Source organism: Megascapheus bottae, chromosome 20, assembly GCF_031878675.1.
Source record: "Megascapheus bottae isolate mThoBot1 chromosome 20, mThoBot2.hap1, whole genome shotgun sequence".
In the NCBI taxonomy this organism is placed as follows: domain Eukaryota; kingdom Metazoa; phylum Chordata; class Mammalia; order Rodentia; family Geomyidae; genus Megascapheus; species Megascapheus bottae.
In genome coordinates, this window is record NC_143528.1 from 26,251,188 (window position 1) to 26,272,801 (window position 21,614).

The 21,614-nt window shown below is 34.4% G+C and overlaps 1 protein-coding gene across 2 annotated transcripts in view; it reads left to right on the forward strand.

The window, feature by feature from the left end:
* Positions 1-21,614, forward strand: part of Gpm6a (glycoprotein M6A) — a 217,958-nt gene that overhangs the window by 190,138 nt on the left and 6,206 nt on the right. For both annotated transcript variants that reach the window (XM_090354175.1, XM_090354174.1), the window contains 2 exons: positions 9,776-9,932; positions 16,749-16,902. In XM_090354175.1, the coding sequence (XP_090210301.1) occupies positions 9,776-9,932; positions 16,749-16,902 (311 nt within the window). The remainder of the gene's footprint in view (positions 1-9,775; positions 9,933-16,748; positions 16,903-21,614) is intronic.

A 21,614-nucleotide genomic window follows, 5' to 3' on the forward strand; every position in this document is an offset into this window, starting at 1 on the left:
GATTTCTAAGGCTTTTGGTAAAAGTATGTATCATGAGAAAATATACAGCAGTTTTCTTAGAAATCTGTTATACTTTCCTTCCCTAAAATGTGCCTAAATAATAATAATAATAATAATAAATAATAATAATAAATGATGCCTAAATAATATTTTTAGGAAAGAGAGTGTCAAAGAAGAAAAGAAAGACAGCTCCAATGGATTGTTAGTGAATGTTTGTTGTTCCAATTCACTTCCTTATTACTTTTTACCAAACCAGAGATATTTATTCCCTGTCATCCACTTAGTTGTTCATACTCATAATAGGAAAAAACTTTATTGTACCTCATTTTGGGGAGGGAAAACTCAACTAATATTTACTTCAGTAATCAGTGTTGTTAATCATTCAGCTCCTATGTTTATTTCAAGATGCTATGTATTTAATTTTCCTTATTTGGTCATTTTCCTGCATAAGTACTTTTTTCTGAAATGAGATAATTATGGATTTAAACTATAGTCTTTATCTAAATTTTAATATAGCTTTGTCTTTCACTCATACTTTCATACAAAATAAGTTGATCACACTTCTGATTTAGGCAGATAGGATGCTATTGTCTTGATATAATTGTAATTCTAAGGTAAGACTTAGTCTGAACAGCTCCCTAGGAAAAGGGAAAATGTTCTCCAACTATAAAATAAAAAATATATAATTCTGCTAAATTTTTTCTATGTCAATTATAGGTTGGTTAACTCAAACATTTTTCAATAAGTTGTATTTTTATTTTATTCAATAAACTTAATAATGCTCTGTGAAAATGAAAAAAAGAATAGAATTGCTAATTTCTACCAAATCTTCAACAAAAAGTTCTTTATTTTAGGGCCAAAAGGAATATTTTCCCAGATAAAAAGCACAACAGAATATATGGAGCCAAGAAAGTGTATGATTATCTAAAATATGATGAAATTTCACATAATTGAGTAATAATTTTAGAAAAAAAGAAAAAAGATGACTGTAATTATATTCAAGGCAAACACAAGAAATGTAATGAGGATAATGTTGTTGGACTAGGAAAATCTAAACTCTTTCCAAACTCTAACTATAGTGATCAGAGGAGGGGAAGATTTACAAAGAAATTATCAAAAGAGAATCCATAAATATGAATCACTAAATAGGTAAATGAATAAATATCAAATTAAATGCTGTATATTTCATGCTGCCTGTTACTTTATAAACATATTCTAAAATTGCATTATCTATTGAATTAAATCTTGTAAGCCACAGTGTAATATACTGATTCACAGCAGATCAAATATAAATCATACATTAAATCAAAATTTAATAACTTAATGCTTTTGATTCAAATGGCATGAATTGATTTTTAAGTTTTTAATGGACATTCGTCATTTGGACTGCAAGGCCAGTTCTCTGAGAATCTCTGGGTTGCTATAATTTCGCTTGGAGAGTTTTAAGAAAAGTTTGCATGGCTTTATTTTAATGTGAGAAAAATGACATTTTCTTGTTAGTTATAGCACAGCCTATCCTGGACAAAATATGTTCTCACTGTTCATTATTTTAAGCTACCACAGATGTCCTTAAAATCTACAGATTCTCTATATTTAGTTTATATTCAAATTACAAAATTTAGTTGCAGAAGTTTAAAAGGAATCGTAAACATAATAAATGAAATGAATTTATACATCTATTGAATTCATACATCTATTGTCAAATTATCTGTTTGCTATTTATACATCAAACACTAATGTGTGATAGAACAGAATAATAGTTCTGGGCACACTGAGAGATAGTTGAGAATTGATTAAAGATCTCGTGTCATATGATACTCTTACTTTTGTTCTATCTATGAAAAATTAAATGAGAAGCCAAGACAGTATGTTTGGAATAGAAAGAGTACCATATTGACAGGAAAAAAAACTCAGTACCAAACGTATTTTTCTTTATATGGTTCAAATTAGACCTTGGGGGAGAGATCATATGGAGTAAATCTCTCTTTCTGGCAATAGATAGCTTATGAAAATACTGAAAGAAGATATGAAGACAGGTAGCATAGACTTCTCAATGTGGTGAATGCCATTTGACAGATTCAAAGTTTCCATAAAGCTTTGGAAGTGGGAATGATTCCCTGGGCAAGAATGCATCAGAGAAATTGAAAAGATGAAAGGAAAGAAAGGAAGTAGGAGATGGAAGGCTATACTTGAATGTGATACATCTTGCTTGGAAGTAAGTGTGAGAAGGAATGTATAAGAATGAATAATCATGGAGACACGACTTGGATCATTTTGCTAACTTATGGTGATTCCTCCTGGCTTTTTCCATAGTTTGATGACTAATTCAACCAAATCAGGGAATCTTCCACCCTATACTTAGAAAGAAAAAGAAACTGGCTTATTGAGTGGGCAAACTAAGAGAAAAACAATGTCTTAAGGACTGGCATTTCTACCAATGGAAGTCATTTCTTGGTTATTCTTTATAGCCAGGATCACAAATTCTCCCACCCTTGCTCTCTCTCTTCATCTCTGCTTCTTCATAAATACATATAAATAAGCCCAGAGAGTCAATACCTCCAAATCTAAAAAGAAGCACATATGCTTCTTACACATAGTTTACAATTAATTTTCATTCTTATGAAAACTATACTGTACAAATGCCATTCTGAATGGCATCAGCAATCACATGAGAGACAAACTGAAATCTCTAGATTCTATAGTCCTTGTTGATGTTATTGGCTCAACCCTCCTAACGTATGAAGACCTTCCCAGACAGAGAAAAAAATTCTCAAAGCTGTTAGAACCTCTGGACAGGAATTTCAGTTTGCTCTGATTACCCTCATCTATTTGGTTTCTCAAAGCTTTCTATCTCTTAAGCTAGCAATTTAGTTTCTCAAATCCAGGTCTTCTGTAGGATCCAATTCTGTCATAATCAGTGAGTAATGTAACCTCCTGCTCCTATTATGCAATGTTTCTATACTCTAACCACTGTTTGGTAGAGTTAATAGCTACTAAGGCTCACTCAACATTGGAACTAGCTTACTAATCTAACACTTTCATACTACCTGATGAGGAAAATTTCTAGTTTTCCATTCAGACTTTCTTATCTAAGACATGTTAGCAAAGTGCTGTTATTGAGTCTCATAAATGCTACATGACAATGTGAGAAAGAAGGAAGATAGACATTTTACCACTCAAAGCAGATTCATACAAAAATCAAATGTGAGGACCAGTTAGAAAATTGGATATCAAGACATGATTCAAACAATTAAGGAAGACCTCAGTTTCCTGCGTAGCCCTTCTAAAGGCCTAAGGAAACATCATTCTTACCTCATATAATTTATTCAATAGGAGTGGTATTAGGCTTTGAGAAATTAAAACAAACGTCCATCTATGTCAATTATTTTTAGACTTGGTATTATGCTTATTTTGCTATCTAGTAGCCTCATGGATGGGCAAATATTCAAGTTTATACCTCATCTTTATTCCTTGGAAGTTCATAAACTACATAAAAGTTAACAGCAGTTTGATGGATGAGAATGTGGAAGAAAATTACCCTAACAAGGCTTCACAGGAACCATAGCAGTGCATGGTCATTTCCAGTGATGCAGGGTATTGACCATTAAACCAGAATGTTGTTGGGAGATTATTGATTCACCTTGTTGAGTCAAATACAGCTGACTTCGTGGCTTGAATTTATATTAGAAAACCATTTTATTCAATATGGCTTGACCTTTGAAACAATTAATCCAATGATGTAATTCAGCCTGGCTAGTATCCCTCAAATGAGTGCTTAAAAAAATGAATGGAACTCTTATTTAGAACATCAACAACAAAATCAAATGTCTAAACCACAGGAATTCAGATTATCTACCATCAGGACTTCTTCCATATTCAGCCTGCCTCTTTCTAGATAATTCAAATTACTTAAAATTTCTTAGTTCCTCATCAGTAAAAGGGACAAACTACTGATGCCTACTTCTAAAGGATTTGACATGGATATAATTAACTGATGATTAAAAACACTGACAATATGACTTTTATAGAATAAGCAATATACTATTGCTTACTATCATGACGTTGGTAGTGATGATAATGATAGTTATGAGAGTGCTGTATCATTCTTGAAGCAGATTACAATCTTAATATCCATTATCATACTTCCTAATCCATTTTTTGTAAACTTGTAGATTTATAGGCACATTCCAGTTACCAAAATTAAGGAAAATGATCCGCCTCAGTTTTTTAGATTTTTTTTGTTATAATTAATAGAAGGGTTACATTATATTCATCAGATAGAAGGTACATTTCTTAACAATCATTGCTACCCCTTCTCATGTTTTAGTTACTCCCCCATGAACCTCAGTTTTCTGTTTGTTTGGTTTTTTTTGTATCCGATTTAGTTGGCTTGATATAAATTTTTCCAAGTCTTTGCATTTCTTTGCTTTAATACATTTTATTGCAATTAATAGAAGGGTTACATTATATTCATCAGATAAAAGGTGCATTACTTCACATACATTGATACCATTTCTCATGTTTTTGTCCCCATTTCCCTCTCCAATCTCCTCCCCTCATCTTGTTTTTCACCCCTCTCTATCCTTTTTCAAATAAACATATATACAATATATTAGATAACAAGGTAAGATTTTCTGCCTGGATACACTTAACAGAACTCTCTACTTTTGTTACTGTTTGACAGGGAGAGGAGATTTCAGTAGGAGTAAACATATAAGTAAGTTTCAGACCTGAAAGATAATTTCTGTTTGTTTGCTTTTCCAACATTCAAAAACATAAGAATTCAGAAATGTTAAGGAAAACCTTTAAATAGAGGCATACTATCTTCATTCAAATTATGTTTTGAAAGCTGATCATGTAGAAGAAGGAAACCTGTTGTTGTTGTTGTTGTTTCTTCAGTTTTTTAATGATGAAAGAGGTGTCTGGATTCCAATTTTTTCTTTCATATATTTTTATTGTAATTAATAGAAGGATTACATTATATTTACAATATAGAAGGTGCATTACTTCACAAACATTAATACTCTTTCTTATGTCTTGGTCCCCATTTCCCTCTCCCAACTCCCGCCCCTCATCTTGTTTTCCCTCTTCTCTATCCTATTTCAAATAACCAAATAAACATATATACAATATATACAGATTCCAATTTTAGGAAATAATTTTGGATAGAGTATTAAGACTTTCTAGAAGTCAAATCTTCTACTAAGGACATGGACTGCTTTGGCATGAAATACGTTACCTGGTAATGGAGTGTTTAGACACAGGCAGTAATGAATTTTTAGTTCTGAGATACTTACAATCTGGAATTCACTTAGTCATGATGATTAAATTATACTTTCAGCAGTAATAGTGCCTATTTTACTAACTAGGATATGGTTAATATCAAGTATGTAATGTATTTTCAACTCCAGTAATTTATTATATTTCTACAATATTTCTATGTCAAATGTATATACATTTCTTTTTCAAGCTAATCTTTTATCTGGTTATTCTTTCATTACATTCTTTGAATTGGATAAAAGATTGGTAATTATGGGATTAATCTTTAGGACTATATCACAAAGCAAGAAACTTTCTAGTCCTTTGATGGCCACACAGGGAATGTAAGAACAAAATGCCATACCCATCACAGTATCAGAATCAGTGTCATTCAACTTTAACAAGGTTCTGGGATGCATCAGACTTAACAAATTATGAGGGTGCAAACATTACAATGAGTAATACTATCTGGCATTGACTTATACATAAAAAAATACCCATAGAAAGGAAAACAGGGGAGAACAGATGATAGTAAACATAATTTATACTTTAGAGTATAACTAAAATAACTGCCAATGAAGCTAATTTGTAAGCTAATTTATAAAACTAGAAGAAAATTAAAATGCAATTCCACTTACTGTAGGGAAAGAGTATACCTCCAATGTAAGAAATCATAAAGGAAGTAAATGAGAATAAATACACTCTCACTTATGTTAAATTTCAAAGGTGCCTTGCATTCTTTGGCTAACTGTCAAAGCCAATGGTGTGGCATCTTGAAGTCCATCTCTGAATTTGCTTTTGCTCTTCTTACCTCTCTTTCATTTTTAATGACCCTTGCAACTATCTTGGACACACCCACATAATCCGTTATAGCTTTTCATCTCAAGATCATTAATCAAAGTTATTGAGTCCCTTCTATAATATAAAGCAGCTAATTTATGGATGATGGGTTTGGTAAAATACATCTTCAAAAATCTTTAAAAGTGTTACTGGAAATATAATAGAAGTATTTATAAAATAGTGGCTAACATAAGATTTGCTAAATTTAATAACTATAACTGTGAAATTAACATTCATAAAAGTAATTAGAAAAATAACCTATGAATACTGTTTACTTATAATGATTTTTACAATGGCCATGTATTACTGTTTAATCAGTAAAACAGGTGTGTACACAAAATTTAAAAAATTTGGAAAGAAATTTCCAGTAGGTACCTGAGAACTCATGGGTATATTATGGTTTTGAAAAGCCAAATTAGTAAAATAAAGGCCAAACCTGCTCTTTATCTGATCTTAGGGTTGACTTAAGTGCATCACCTGAAGGTTAATATGTCATACCAGTCTAATCATTGATAAAAACAAACATTTGTGTAAGTTTTATCAACACTGATTTCAACAGTAAAACTGGCTTCAACTTCCAAGATCTTTAGGAAACTAAACAATATTTCAATCCAAGTTTGTGATTATTTGTTAGGGCACACACAGGAAATGAATACATAGCTAGACCAGTTTATGTCAATACTTACTTCAGGGTATTCTTAACCTATTTGAGATAAATCTCAAGAAAAGCAAAACCAAAAAACACAGAATGTAAAGGGCATCAATAACTACAATATTTTTGTAAGACTTGCAAAAATACTTGTAAACACAGTGCTAACCTTAATACAAACATGAATTTTAGCCCAATGAAACATTAATTTGGAAGAAATAAGTCAGCAAGATGAGGAAATAGGATATTCTAGCTCTCATTCCCACAAGGATCTATGAACCAAAATACCTGTATGAGATTTTCAGAATCTACTTAAGAGATGAGAATAGTACAGCTTCATGAAAAGCTGAAAAGAGTTATATTGAAATCAAAGAACAATCTCACTGAACCCCACATCAGGCTCTGTCTTAAGCCAGAAAATCTCAGTACAGGAAAAGATCTTTATGACTTTTGTCTTGTAGGAAAGAATGGATCATGTATCCAGTGTTCCTGGCGCTTGAGGAAACTGCCCATGGCATTGTGGTCTTTCCATTCTAAGATCTGACAATAAAGAAACACACACATTGGGCCACATTATAGTCCAAATAAACATAAAGGACAAATAAGTAATATTCTATCCCAAAGCACTTGGAATATTCACCAAAATATAAAAAATAAGCTTCACAAGCTTTAAAAGATTAACAAAAATTGAATTCATGTCAACACAAGCCTATATTTAATGATATTCTGAAGAAGGAAGATGTGTAGAACTTAGACACAAATTCACTTAAAGAAGCACAACACTTCCACATGAAAACCAGAAGACAGTTCTGAAAGAAACTAAGAAAGCTCAGTTCAAAGGAAAAATATTTTTTCATATTCGTGGACTAGAAGACAATGTTGCTAAATTAAAATGTCCAAATAATGTGAAAGATTTATAGATAATTAATTTTTCAAAACCCTAACTCAATTTTACAGAAATAGAAAAGTTGGTCAATCCTAAAACTCATTTTAAAAATCACAAAAAACTCTGAAAAGAAAAAATGGTATTTCTTGACAAAAGAATAAAGGTGGCGACCATATGCCTCTTTCTTTCAAAGCAAGGAAGTTTACATAATCAATTCAGTCTGGTGTTGACAAAAAATAAAACAAAAACAAGCATAGATCAATGGAACACAATGAAAAGTATAGCTCTAAACACACACATAAACAGTTAAATTGTTTTCGATGAAGGATATAAGATAGTCTCTTCAGAAATAAAGAAAAGATGTTCTCTACAACAAATGACATAAGCAAACAAGATATAGTCACAGAAATGAATGAAATAAGATTCCTATCTAATATATGACCCAAAAGCAACCTAAAGTGAATTTATTTAAAATCAAGATCTAAATCCTTCTGTACTATCAGTAGAAATGTAAAATGTCATAGCTAAAAGAAAATATTAATACTCCATCAGAAAATTAAAAATACAACTTCCACATGATCTTACTTGAGCTATTTATATAAACAGCAATAAGAACTTTGAGGAGATACATACACTACAATGTTCATTGCAGAACTTTTCATTACAGCGTCTAGTAAAACAGTTGAAATATCTGTAAATGGATGTGTGAATGGACAGTTATATTGATTTCAGATGCAATGGAATATTATATGGGCATCAAAAATGAAAATCCTATTAAATGTAATACCTTGAATAAACCAGAGGACTTTATGCTAAATAAAACAAGACAATCAGCAGAGGAACAATGGTATCACTTATATGGGTCATCTAGCATAGTGAAACTCATAAAAATGGAAAGGGGAATGGTGGCCACCAGGGGCGAGGTGTACAGGAGAGAAAGGAGTGTGGTTTGGGTCCTGTAAGACGAAAGGGCTCTACAGGCCCACTCTGTGACGTTGTGCTTACACTAGAATAGTTTATGTATACTTAAAAATCTACAAATGGATAAATCTTATTGCCTACTGAATAAAGCATTAAGTTTAAGGATTTTTCCCACACTTAAAAATCTGCTGTTCTTCTAAATCAGAGGAGATATGTGCCAATATAGAGCATAGCATCAATCCACTACCACTTTATCCTCTAAGAAGAGACACATACCATGCATTAAGCAGGGTCAGAACTAGCTTCAAGTAGCTTTATATCACAATCAAGTACACACACAGTTACACACACACACACACACACACACACACACACAGAGAATGACACAGCAATAAAAAAAAAAAACCTACCTCAAACCTGGCAAAGAAATGAATAAATGAAGCAATTATTCCATGGATATATAGATAGGAATGATAGAATATTTGCCTAATATGCATATGTTTGGTTCCCTTATTAGCACGAGAAATATGTCAGTGAATAAATATATTAGTGAATTCATTTCTACTTGCATTTGCTCAGAATTGGGAAGCCAGGAGCCAAGAATCAACTCATTCGCAGAGCTGAACTTCCAGCTGAGATTTTAGGGTGGATATTGCTCCTTGCCTTGTGCAGAGTGGGGTTCAATCTCCCCTTGGCTTGTAGCCACATACTTCTTATCTGATTAATCTTTATTATACTTTCTTCTCTGTTCTATCTCCCAGATAAAAATATATGATTGACCCACAATGGAAATGGGGAATAATAACATGATTGTGCAGTGAGAAAGATATTGCTAATAAATGCTAATGATTATAGAGTTTCTTTGTTGATGAAAATATTGCTTATGGCCAATGAATCCGTGTAAATATAATAAAACCACTGCATTTCATACTTTCAACAGGAAATTGATAGTATGTGTGAGTTATATCCTATGTGTTTGAAGGGAAGAAGAAACCTATGGGAATGATAAAATCCCATGTCTACAAATACTAAAAGTGGCAAAGATGAAATGCAAATATAGCTACCTTAGAAATGGGGGCAGGAATGGATGAAAGCCCAACCTCCATTAGGAATGTACAGGTTCTACAGCCTCAAGCACAGGGACATCAAGTTCTGTTCCTGAAATAAAGCATTTTCCTTGCTCTTTTTCCTCCTACCCGCCCCCGTCCCCACCCCTGCAGGATCGACATCTTTAAATACGTGATCTATGGCATCGCAGCTGCTTTCTTCGTGTACGGCATTCTGCTGATGGTGGAAGGCTTCTTCACAACTGGCGCCATCAAAGATCTCTATGGAGATTTCAAAATCACCACCTGTGGTCGATGTGTTAGCGCCTGGGTAAGTTGTCTCCCTGTGTGCCTCACAAGTGCTTCGCATTCCTCCACCAAGAGTTCAAGGATTATTTCTATTTCCCTGCTTTTTCTGTGCATATGGTACTGAGGACTCGAACCCAGGGCTTCATGCCTGCTAGGTGAGCACTCTACCACTAGGCTATGCTCCAGGCCTCAAGGACATTGTCTCCCATGATGTCAACACAGCGAAAAAATTCGTTCTAAGATGAGGCTTCAAAAAACACTTCTGTTTTATGTTTTTATCCCTGCATTAAAAAAATTACCTTTCAGTAGTTGTACAATGGGAGGTTTCTCTTCCCCCCGTCAGTTTATGTGCATAATGTATCGTGACCCATGTCACCCTACCATCATTCTCAGTTTTAAATTCCAAATCGCATGCAGCACAAGGGATTTTGCTTCTGAGGGCAGCAACAATGACTTTAAAAAATCCATTCCCAGTTTGTAGGCTAAGGAATTTCTCTGCCTCTCAAGAGCACATTTTAAAATGTAAAATACAGGTAATTTCTCTTTTCTCCTGATTAGTGATGAGGATTATATTAAATCTTATCCTCAGCCTTTTTTATTAGGCTACATCAACTTTTAGACATATTCTAGAGTTACTATGATGCAAAATATATGTTGCATGGTAATTCCCAGAATCGTAAATATTGAGAATGATATATAGCTGTAAATACTGTCACATGTTTTGGGCAGAATAGTTTTACAGGAATGAAGCATTGAAACTTCCACCTTACATTGATCTTTTTCTCTTTCTGATGCTATGTGATAAAACATGTTTAGGAATTATGGCTTAGTGGTAGAGTGCTTGCCCAGCATGCATGAAAACCTGGGTTCTATTCTTAGTACCACAGAACAGGAAAAGCAGGAAATGGTGCTGTGGTTCAAGTGGTAGAGTGTGCTAGCCTTGAACAAAAGAAGCTCAGAAACAGGGCTCAGGCCCTGAGATCAAGCCCCAGGACTAGCAATAGAAAGTAAAATAAAGAACTTATATTAAATTATATAAGGAATGATATAATTGCCACAATCTCAGAAAAACTCAAAACTACCCATGAGTTAACCAAGATTTCCTCAGTTACCTGCAGAGGTAACTCTGTTCAGTGTTATCAGAAAAAATAATTTTCCTGATTTGTGGGTATCTATTATTGTTTTTAGAATAGTTTCTCACAGTATTAATCTTTTTCTACTTTGGATTTCACTTGTTGTACTCATAGTGAAAGCATGTACACATTCAAGCTAAGAGAATAATGTGACAAAAGGTTTGTAAAGTGGGCCTTTATCACCTATATTCTTTGGATTTGTAGAACTAAATTTTATTGAGATCTAGAGAAGATTCTGATACATAAGTAAATGTTAGGGTAATGAAAAAGTACATGCCTTACGTTATATGTTAATCGTAGCTAGAGACATGACTCTGGCACGGAGCAAGAGTCTAACTTTAGCTACCTGTCTCGTTTGCCCCTACCAATTGTCAATTCAATGAAGAACTCTTCCTCATGGTTTGGATAGTATCACAGTAATGTCCTCTGTAAGCTGTTAGATAGTCACTGAACCAACCTGGATCATCTCTGAGGATTTCCTACCTCAAGAAGTCTGTGATACTACAGGAGTGAAATGTGAAGAGTTAAGGAGTGGGCCGTGAACACACCTCTCCTCTCAGAGGACTGCCCTTTTACAGGGACATTTGCAGTCGATGTTGGTGTTTTGCTCAGAATTCTAGGTGCACTTCACAGCAAAAATCACCACAGAAGAAAATGCCTATGTCTAGTGGACTGTCCGCCATACAGACATCTTCAAGGCATTTCAAATATATATATATATATATATTTAAAGCAAATATGAGCCACTTTCTTATTATAATAGTAACGGTTGTGTCACCCATCCCACCCAACAGACCAGAAGGTTGGCAGCAGCTGCGTGGGCTCTTCTAGTGGCTATGCAGCAGGGAGGAACCCACCAAGACAGCCCCATCCACTCCCTTAACGCCCCTCTGCCACCTGTAAGTGAGCAGAAGTTGGGAGGAAGAAGGATCTGTGTTCCCCTGAACACTGACAGAGAGCTGTGAAGGGAGGAGTCTCTCACACATGCTCTGGCCACCCCAACACTGTCCTCATGACAGCTCCAGGCTCTAAGACATACATAGTAGAGGGTGTAGTTAGCTCTGTATAACCCAGAGAGACTTCTCCAAACCCGTGCTTGTTGTCATGGCCTTAAGAGTCACAGGCAGCAGAAAGAAAGAGAAAAGTTCATTTTCTACCCATTTCTGGTATATATATATTGTCTTTGCTGGATAGCCTGTTTCTTTGTGCATGTCTGTGTCCCATTTCCTACCTTTCATAAAGAGACATCGTACTGGCCTAAAATAATTGACCTAATTCTTTGCTTGCTTAATTTGTTAATGACCATATGTCACATTCTGAGATAGTACAATGCAATTCAACCCATAAACAGTATCTTATTACACAGACAGCATGAAGCTGTTTTATTAGTTTATTTTATATGTGGAAAATATATTCTGCTTGTAATCCTCTAACAGCTCTGTAGTCTACAACACCAGTGACTTACCGTGATAATTGGTGAGGGATAGAGCCAGGTTTGAATGGAACAGCTGATACATAATTCCTACTGCCATTCTCCTGATCAGGATTCACTTCACAATTGTATGGTTTATTTAAGCTAATAAAACAAACCTATTTTTTAGGGAATTTTTTTCTTTTTCTTTTTCTTTTTTTGTAACTTACCAGCCACTTTCTCTTTTACTTCTTAGTAAGATCATGCACTGGGAACTAGAAAGCTCCATTACCAAGAAGTCATCATTTTCATCTTTTCTCGTCCACAATCATAAATTGACTCTTTCACCTAGATAAATATTATCTGTAGAACACAAAAGACCTTAATAGTTTAAGATAGATAATTAAGAAGAAGCAGGATTTTATATGGTATAAGTAGATCTCACATATGGCCATGAACTGAACACATTAATTAAATATAATAGCAGATAAATCTCATTCTAATGGGTGATATATTAAGGATCAGACACATAAACTTAAGAAAGAAGTAAATGGAAATTCTCATTTCTTTCATCTTCTAGTGGCAAAAGTTAACAGAAATTTTTGGTTGGCCCTTGAGATGATATTCATGAAGCAAGGATAATTTATCACAAAATATAAAACTTCTGTGTTAGCCAGCATTTCTTTGCTTTGTTTTTATTCTTTTTCTTTTTCAAGTTACAATAGATAGTCCTCACCTAAACATTACTTAATGAAAACCTTGCATACTGAGTGGCATTTTAATTTTCATTAGACATACCTACATATCAGACCCATATAAGATCCAAGGTCTTATCGTATATTATGCCTTGCATTTATTTCATAATCCTAAAGTAATTTTAAAATAAAGACTTTATTTTGAGGTTGTTTTACAGTAAGGTAAAGGCAGACTACAGTTCACATATTTTCAAACCCAGTTTCCTCTATTTCAATATCTTACATTATATGATACATTTGTAAAAAATGAGCCAATATTTATAAATTATTATTAGTTGAAGTACAGGCATTGCTTCATTTTTTTCTTTTTTTCTTAATCTAGTTTTTACTTAGTTTTTGTTTTTCTATTTCAGTGTTCTGTTCAGATTTAGCTAACTGGCTATGCTTATCTATGATATTTTCTAAGATATTCCATGCTTGTGATGACCTTGAATTTTGAGTATTAGGCATTTTATATATGAATTTTATTGTACTTTATAATTTATACTTCTCTTGATTAGACTTAGGTAGATCTTGAGTTATAGGGTTAAGATTACAGAAAATAAATGTCTTTCTCATCATACCAAAGGTATTTAAAGTGCTTTAATTTCAAAAGCAAAGAAAAACAAAGATGTTCCATACACCTTATCTAAATTCAGTTTCTTCTAAACAAAATAATTCTATTGGAAAATAACTACACTGAACTTATAAGAAGGCACATTAGGGAAATTTGAATGAATTTCCTATTAAACTAAACAAAATCATTATGTGATTCATTAATGTCACTTCTGAGTGTATATCCAGAATATTTGCAATCAGTGTACAGATACATGTCTATTTTATTCACAGGAGCCAAATTATGCAACCCGCGTGTAGTCATCAATAGATGAATAGATACGAAAACACTTCAACTTTGTTTTCTTAACCACCTGTAGCCACCAATAGATGAATAGATACGAAAACACTTCAACTTTGTTTTCTTTTTACAGAACACTTGGTGCCTTCCATTACTGACTGATTTGAGTGGATTGGATTAAATACTATTCGATCTATTAAAAAAAGAAATATTGAAGTGCTTGGTATAACATGAATGGCACTCTGTAGAACAGGAGGCTAGGTGAATTAAAAGTATGAAGGAGAATGCCACATGTTCTCACATATACCATTGGGTAAATAGAGTAAATCATTGGGTATTGTACATATCAAGAGCACGAAGAATGAATTGAAAATTACCTCACCACAAAAGTAATTGACATTGGAGATGATGAATATGCTAATGAGTCGGACCCACATATTTCACATTGTATTAAATTAAAACTGTACTTCGTTAGGCCAGAGATGTTAAAACTTACACAGTGTTGGGGCCGGGGGTTTGGCCTAGTGGTAGAGTGCTTGCCTAGCATGCACGAAGACCCAAGTTTAATTCCTCGGTATCACATACATAGAAAAAAGCTGGAAGTGGTGCTGAGGCTCAAGTGGTAGAGCTCTAGCCTTGAGAAAGTCCAAGGACAGTGCTCAGGCCCTGAGCTCAAGCCCAGGACTGGCAAAATAAAAAAAAAAAAAAAGAAAAAGAAAAAAAGAAAAAAAAAAACTTACACAGTGTTAAACTCCATAGCAAACAGAGCTCTACTTTTCACCTTTGATGCACAAATTGGCTTGTGTCCAGTAGCCTAATTATTAGTACTTAGAGTGAGTGCAACAGTATTACTTACCATGAGATTATGATCTCATTTTTAAAAGTAATGCAAGCACTATAGGTAGAAGTTGAAAATAAAGATCAAGGAAAGTCTCACATACTCATGAGATCTTTCTCATCCTAAAGCAGGAGCAGCTCTTAGCATTGCCTTGCCCATTACATCAACTTAAGAAGTTTGCAAATATAGATATAATTGCCACAGGAAAGGCCTAAGAATCTTCGTTTCCCATTGTTTGATTGGCAATGTATATGAGCAAACTGGAGAACACATAAGAGAAGCTCCCCTCTCTGCAAACATCTGTCAGTAAATTGCTAATCACAGGAACTTTAAACTCTGAGGTTATTTTTTTGCTTTTGATAAAGTGGAAAGGTGTTTGTTAAGATGCTCTTATAGGTTAACAACTTGACTGGATTCTCATTTCAAATGAGAAGATACTGTAAGGTAAATCCTTTCAACATTATTTAAAGATAACAAAGCCATGAATGCATATTATTGTGAAATATATGGTTCTGAGCTAAAATTTTTGAAAATTATATTTGTATTCATGTATGAGAAGGGAAACATAAAAACGATGTGACTTCAATATGAAAATGCAGTCTGGAATACAACTGGGTGTACCAATGATATGTTTCAGTCAGTTCACTCAATTTCAAACTTTCTTTTACCTTTAAGCATTAGATTGAATCATCCATTCAATTAGTGTTTTTCTTTTCAACAGTTAGGAAATTAATAGACTCAGAGATTATTTGGAGTCTGTCTGCTGGCTTATTTTTATCAGTGTTGCTGGCTTCAAACCACACATATGTGGTTGCCATAGAAACTCACTGGAGAATGTGTGATGTGCTTAGATACTAAATATGTTTAGGGGAGTTCATATGAAAACAAAGAATTACCTGTTACAGGTTATGTTCAAGTTAAACACAATGGAGTCTTTGTAGTTACATAATCAAGGAACAATAATGCATATTCTTCATCAACCAATATATGGAAATCTTGCCTCTTCTAGTTCCATTGAAATTTCTGTAGTAAATTTCTTTTTTTTGCCAGTCTTGGGCTTGAACGCAGGGCCTGAGCACTATCCTTGAACTTTCTCAAGACTAGAGTTCTACCACTTGAGCCTCAGCACCACTTCTGGCTTTTTTCTATGTATGTGGTACCAAGGAATCGAACGTGAGTCTTCATGCATGCTAGGCAAGCACTCTGCGACTATGTCAAACTCCCAGCCTTGATTTTAATTTTGTATAAACATTTTTTAAAAGTTTTCAGAAATAATTTTAAAATTAAAATAATATTTATTAGGTTTTATGCCAAAAGTGAAATTAACATTTGCAAAATAAGACAGCTTTCATGTTCACAAAGATATCAAAAGATTGGAATGTAAATACGAAGTAGTATTATTTGCCAGTATGATTTCAGAAACTGCATATAATAAGACTAGGTATGGGATGAATAATAGCTTAAATATTTATGATTTATAATGGTGCCAATTTAACTGTGATACAAATTTACTGACACCTATCACATTTGTAATTTTTCAAAATAAAATTTTCCCTTTTGCTCCAATCTTTCAAACTTTAAAAAAGAAGAGATTTACAAAACAAATACATGAATAAAAGAAGTATAAAATGTAGATGGATTTTCCCCCCTTTTTAACTATATAACCTCTGCCAAAATGATACATTCCAGCAGGTTTTGACACTTAACTGACGACCTTTCTCAAATCCTGGTGCTACAATTCTGGAATGCTGTGAAAAGATTGTTAATGTGCTGCATGACTCTAATACCTTGAGTTTACTGAGTAAATAGTGAGTGCTTTTTGATAGACGATGTATTTTTTTCTCCCTCTATTTTTCTCTGTTGCAGTTTATTATGCTGACGTACCTTTTCATGTTGGCCTGGCTGGGAGTGACAGCATTCAGCTCTCTGCCTGTGTATATGTATTTCAATCTGTGGACCATCTGCCGGAACACCACATTAGTGGAGGGCGCGAATCTCTGCTTGGACCTTCGTCAGTTTGGTAGGTAGATCCTGGGTTTCAAGTGTAATGTACAACCTCACACACTTTCATAAAAGAAATGTCTCCAATATACTATAAATCACTTGGCAAACATCATTACTACTACCACAGAGATAAATTTCCTCGGGTGTACATATGTAAGATATTCAGCAGTAGATTTAAATAAGTAAGAATTCAAATGTCAGTGGATTTTCTCTCCAAATGCATATGTATTTTAGTAAATTTGAATAGACTGTCAAATGTCATTTCCTGGAATTAGTTAGTGAAAATTGTGGTTTCATCTCTGGTTGTCTTGCTCTTTCTCAAACTTGATCTGATGTCTGCCTCCTATTGGCTTTTCCCCAAGACAGACTAAACAATTGAGGTGTCTAGAATGAATATTATCCAGGAAACAGAAACACACTGTCACCTTCCAACGGAAAAGTGATATCACATTTAAAAATAATGCAGTAGGAAAAAAAGTTACTTCAAAAGGCCTGTTTGTAGTGTGTGTGTGGTGTGTGTGTGTGTGTGTGTGTGTGTGTGTGTGTGTGTGTGTGTGTTGCTGGGGATGGAACCTAGGGTCTTAGGCTGAAAATAAGTGCTCCAACACTGAGTTACATCCCCAGTCTGTGTAGCTATATTAAGGCCTAACCTTTCATGTGGTAGAAATCACTCTTCATGCATACATATTGCCATATATAGTTTTTATATTTATAATGCTTAAAAATAAATAGAGCATACAAAAGCTGTACATGTTTTCTTCTGTATGTCAGAACCTTATCCAAAGAAACTTTTTGAGCAGTTATTTTCCTTATAATTTCCTTTTTTCTCTGATTCTCTTACTATAATTGCTTAGAGTGCTGGGACAAGCTTTTACTTGTCAAAGCTTCCTGTGAAATTATTCAGTTCTCACAGCTCAGTACGGTAGCCAACACTGTTATTTTCCCTCGAAAATGAGAAAATTGAGGTACAGGGATGAGGCACTTGTCCAGAGTTTCACAGCCTAGAATTGACAGAGCCAGGATCCAGACATAGGCAGCATCATACCCTAAACTCACAGCCTCCCATACTGAAGCAAGCATGAAATGGAAGTGTAGAAAGATGAGTACATTTCAGTTCATTCATCCGAGATTCTATGTTACCTATGTGTGATATGTATTATTAATGAGATGCATATTCACATTTGCAAATAGATTTGCTTATTCACTGAGCAGCTATTAAAAAGCAAGCTATTAACATCCAGATACACTCTAAATATTTTTTTCGCTAATGAAACTTCCTCAGACTTTAGATGATGTAGATGTGTAGATGTTTCGCTAAAATGGGTCTACAGACCAGCTGGCCCTGACAGATAATTAGAATATGGCCCCAATCTTCCAAAAGATTGGTCCGCACACCATCCTATCAGATGGCCATCAAAGACACCCCCCCCTTTTTACATCTAAAGGAAAAGTGGAATAATTTTCCCTGTACATGAAGTTCTTGACAGGAGAAAATATGGACAATTCTTTCCACTGGTAAGTTTAAGTTTACCTTTAGTAATCAAGAGCCTTGTGAACTCATGAAAAAGAAACTACAACAATGACCACTAGAGGGTGCTGCAGTACATGGACTCTGGCCTCCCAGTCTCTGAGTTGCTCCTCCCTGAAAGCTTTCATTTATTCTGCTAATCTAAAAATTACATTGAAAACACTGTGACAGTCTTCTCTGGGTTAAGAAATTATGTGCGGGACATAAACAAGCAATTTTTTTCAGTGCCAGTACAGTTGCAAATATTGTATGAGACACATTTATACTGGAATTGTTTGTGCTGTATTCTGAAATTCAAGTTTAATTATGATGCCTTGAAGGTATGTATTGTTAAAATTGTGAGTTCTACCGATAGAGCCTCAGTTCCTCTTATGAACATGTCTCATGGGATATGACAGCGTGGGATGTCGTTTCTGTGAATGTATTTTCAAGAATGTATGACAGGTCACTTAGTGAACTTTTGACCACAAAAATCTCACTCCCTCTGGTGTTGCAGATAAAAACAGGTGAATAGGTAATTATAAGGTCTTTAGTCTTATCAAGTCAAATTTTAGACAATGAAAAAGAAATTTTCCAGGATAATAGTAGTTAAAATTTCCTCCAACTTATTTCAACTCTAAGAGTGTAAAAATAATTATGGGAAAAGATAAGATTTACTTTTCAACTACTTTCCTTCATACTTTTCTAAATATTCTGTTAATTTTCAATACATTAAGGGCTTGCTATAGCTCAAGTAGCATTATTTACACAATACATAAAAGTGTATTACTTCATATATGGGTACACTTAATATGCATTTTCCAAATGATATTGAGCATAGAACATGTCTGATAATGGTAGAGTTTTATCAACGGACTTTATCACCCATCAATTCAGCTAAAAGAAATAGATTTAGATACAGCTTCCTAATAGGCTGCTAGGGAATGCAATTCTTTGCTGTGCAAACTGCCTTTCCAGCATGATTTATTTTTGCCACACCAGGGGCTTGAACTCAGGGCCTGAGCACTGCCCTTGGGATTTCCCAAGACTAGAGCTCTACTACTTGAGCCACAGCACCACTTCCTTTTTTTTTTTTGTATATATGTGGTACCAAGGAATCAAACCTGGGTCTTCATGCATGCTAAGCAATCACTCTTATGACTAGGCCAAACTCCCAGCCTCCAGCATGATTTTTAAGGAAAGAAAAGCATGCTTTCCAGTATAACCCTAGTCAGTATTACTGTTTTAAGAATGGGATTACTGCAAGTCTCAAATGCCTTCTCATCTCAAATATTGGCAAACAGGAGTCTATGACATTGTCAAGGGATAATTAAAAGTGAGAGATGGAATTAAGGTTGCTCATCACCTCTTCTTATCATAGGAAGACTATTGTCCTGGATTATGGACACAGTGGAATTGCAAATGTCTTTAGGAGTAAGTAGAAAATCAAGAATGTTTGTCAAAGGTCAGTTCCGGAAATGTGTAGAGCGACTAGCTTTGATGATGAAAAAAAGGACCAAGAGCGGATAAATGTGAGAAATTTTCCTTTATGGAATAGGAAAGGAAAGGGCATCACCTTGTATTGTATTGACTTTTGGGTCAATTTTAATAATAAATTGTAACAAACATCCTTACTATTAGTGGGGAAGTGATTTTAAAGATCATCCTTTCCTTGCAGAGTTTTCAGATCCTCATCCCTATTTCAGTTTGGATACTTTCTGTTGTAAAATTGCTTTTACTAATTCAAAATCATTGGATACAGCTGGATCCTGAAAAGAAAAATAAAGCGGTTTTTTCACCACATCTTTTTATTGGGATGATCCAAAGCTGACACTTTAAGGCACATTTGTTTCAAATAGCCATTGCTAATTTTACTGCTTTTCTATGCTCCTTGTCTTCAGCTAGGTCAAAGAAAATTACTGGACTTTTTTAAAGCTGGTCAGACCTCATCACAGAAATGAAACATAGTGGTGTGTCTCTCTGAGAACTGGTTGCAGCTAAAAGAGAGAGATGGATGCTCAAGAGGATAATGGACTTAGTAACTGAAATTGCAACTTGTCCTTTTCTCTTGGCCTTACAGGTTTTGCCAAAAAAAAAACCTCCTGTATCAAATATTGATCTGTGAAAGTGAAGAAGTTAGTCTGTTGAACCAGAAGTAGTTTGAAATGCAGAACTGTTAGTTTTGTACATTTGAATACTTTGCAGGCTGGCTTTGTATGAACTTATCCTCTGGTTTCCTATATGTTGTAACTCATTATGCCATATTTCATTATAAATAAATGTATAAGTATTCTGAAAAAAGGAGTCTCTAGAAGGGGGATAGCCCTAGAGCCTTTGAGTAATCATTTATCTTCTAGAAATGTAAGAGAATTCATTTGTGTTGTTTCTAGTGGCTGAAGTTGTGGTTATCTGCTACAGGCAATTAGAAACACATACATCTTCTAAAGGCAAAGTAGATTCCCATTGTTTCTATGGTCATTTACCTTTTAAATCAGCAATTTTGCCCCTCTCTTACATTCTAATAATAAATCCTCTTTATATTGCTAGAGATAAGGATGTGAGCATCTTTGGAAGACTAATTTCTGCCCACCACACTCATATCTAACCACTACAGATGTCCAAATAATCCCAGAGAAAAATTAATTTGTCCATTCCAAGTTTCAAGATTTTATTTAAATATAACATCAACTTAAAGCAAAACAAATTCAATGATATTTCATAACTTAAAAAAGGGAGCAAGGGAGAGAATGTAGTCAAGAATTCCTTGTACATATCATGAAATTAAGGAATGAAAGGGAAGGAGTGGACCAAAGAAGAGTGAGAATGAGGAAGGGCTACTTAGTTCAAGGGCATGAAGAATCACAATTTCTCTGGAGAAAATAGCCCTGCCCTGGGAAAGCTACTTGTCCCTGCAGGGTATAATAGATACAAATCTGAGGTTTGAAATAAATGGCCTTATTGACCAGTCTTCTCCATTCGAAAGAACATACTATGTTATGTATGTATCAAGAGTCCTGAGTAGGAGTTGGGTCAAAGTATGTATTATGTATTCTTTTCCCATTTTCCCATTTACCAATTCACATTTGTAGCAAAACTCCTAGAAAGGGCTGCTCAGGGGCCATGAGTTTGGCCTAGTGGTAGAGTGCTTGCCTAGCATGCACAACGACCTGGGTTTGATTCCTTGGACATGCATTCATAGAAAAGTCCAAAGTAGTGTTGTG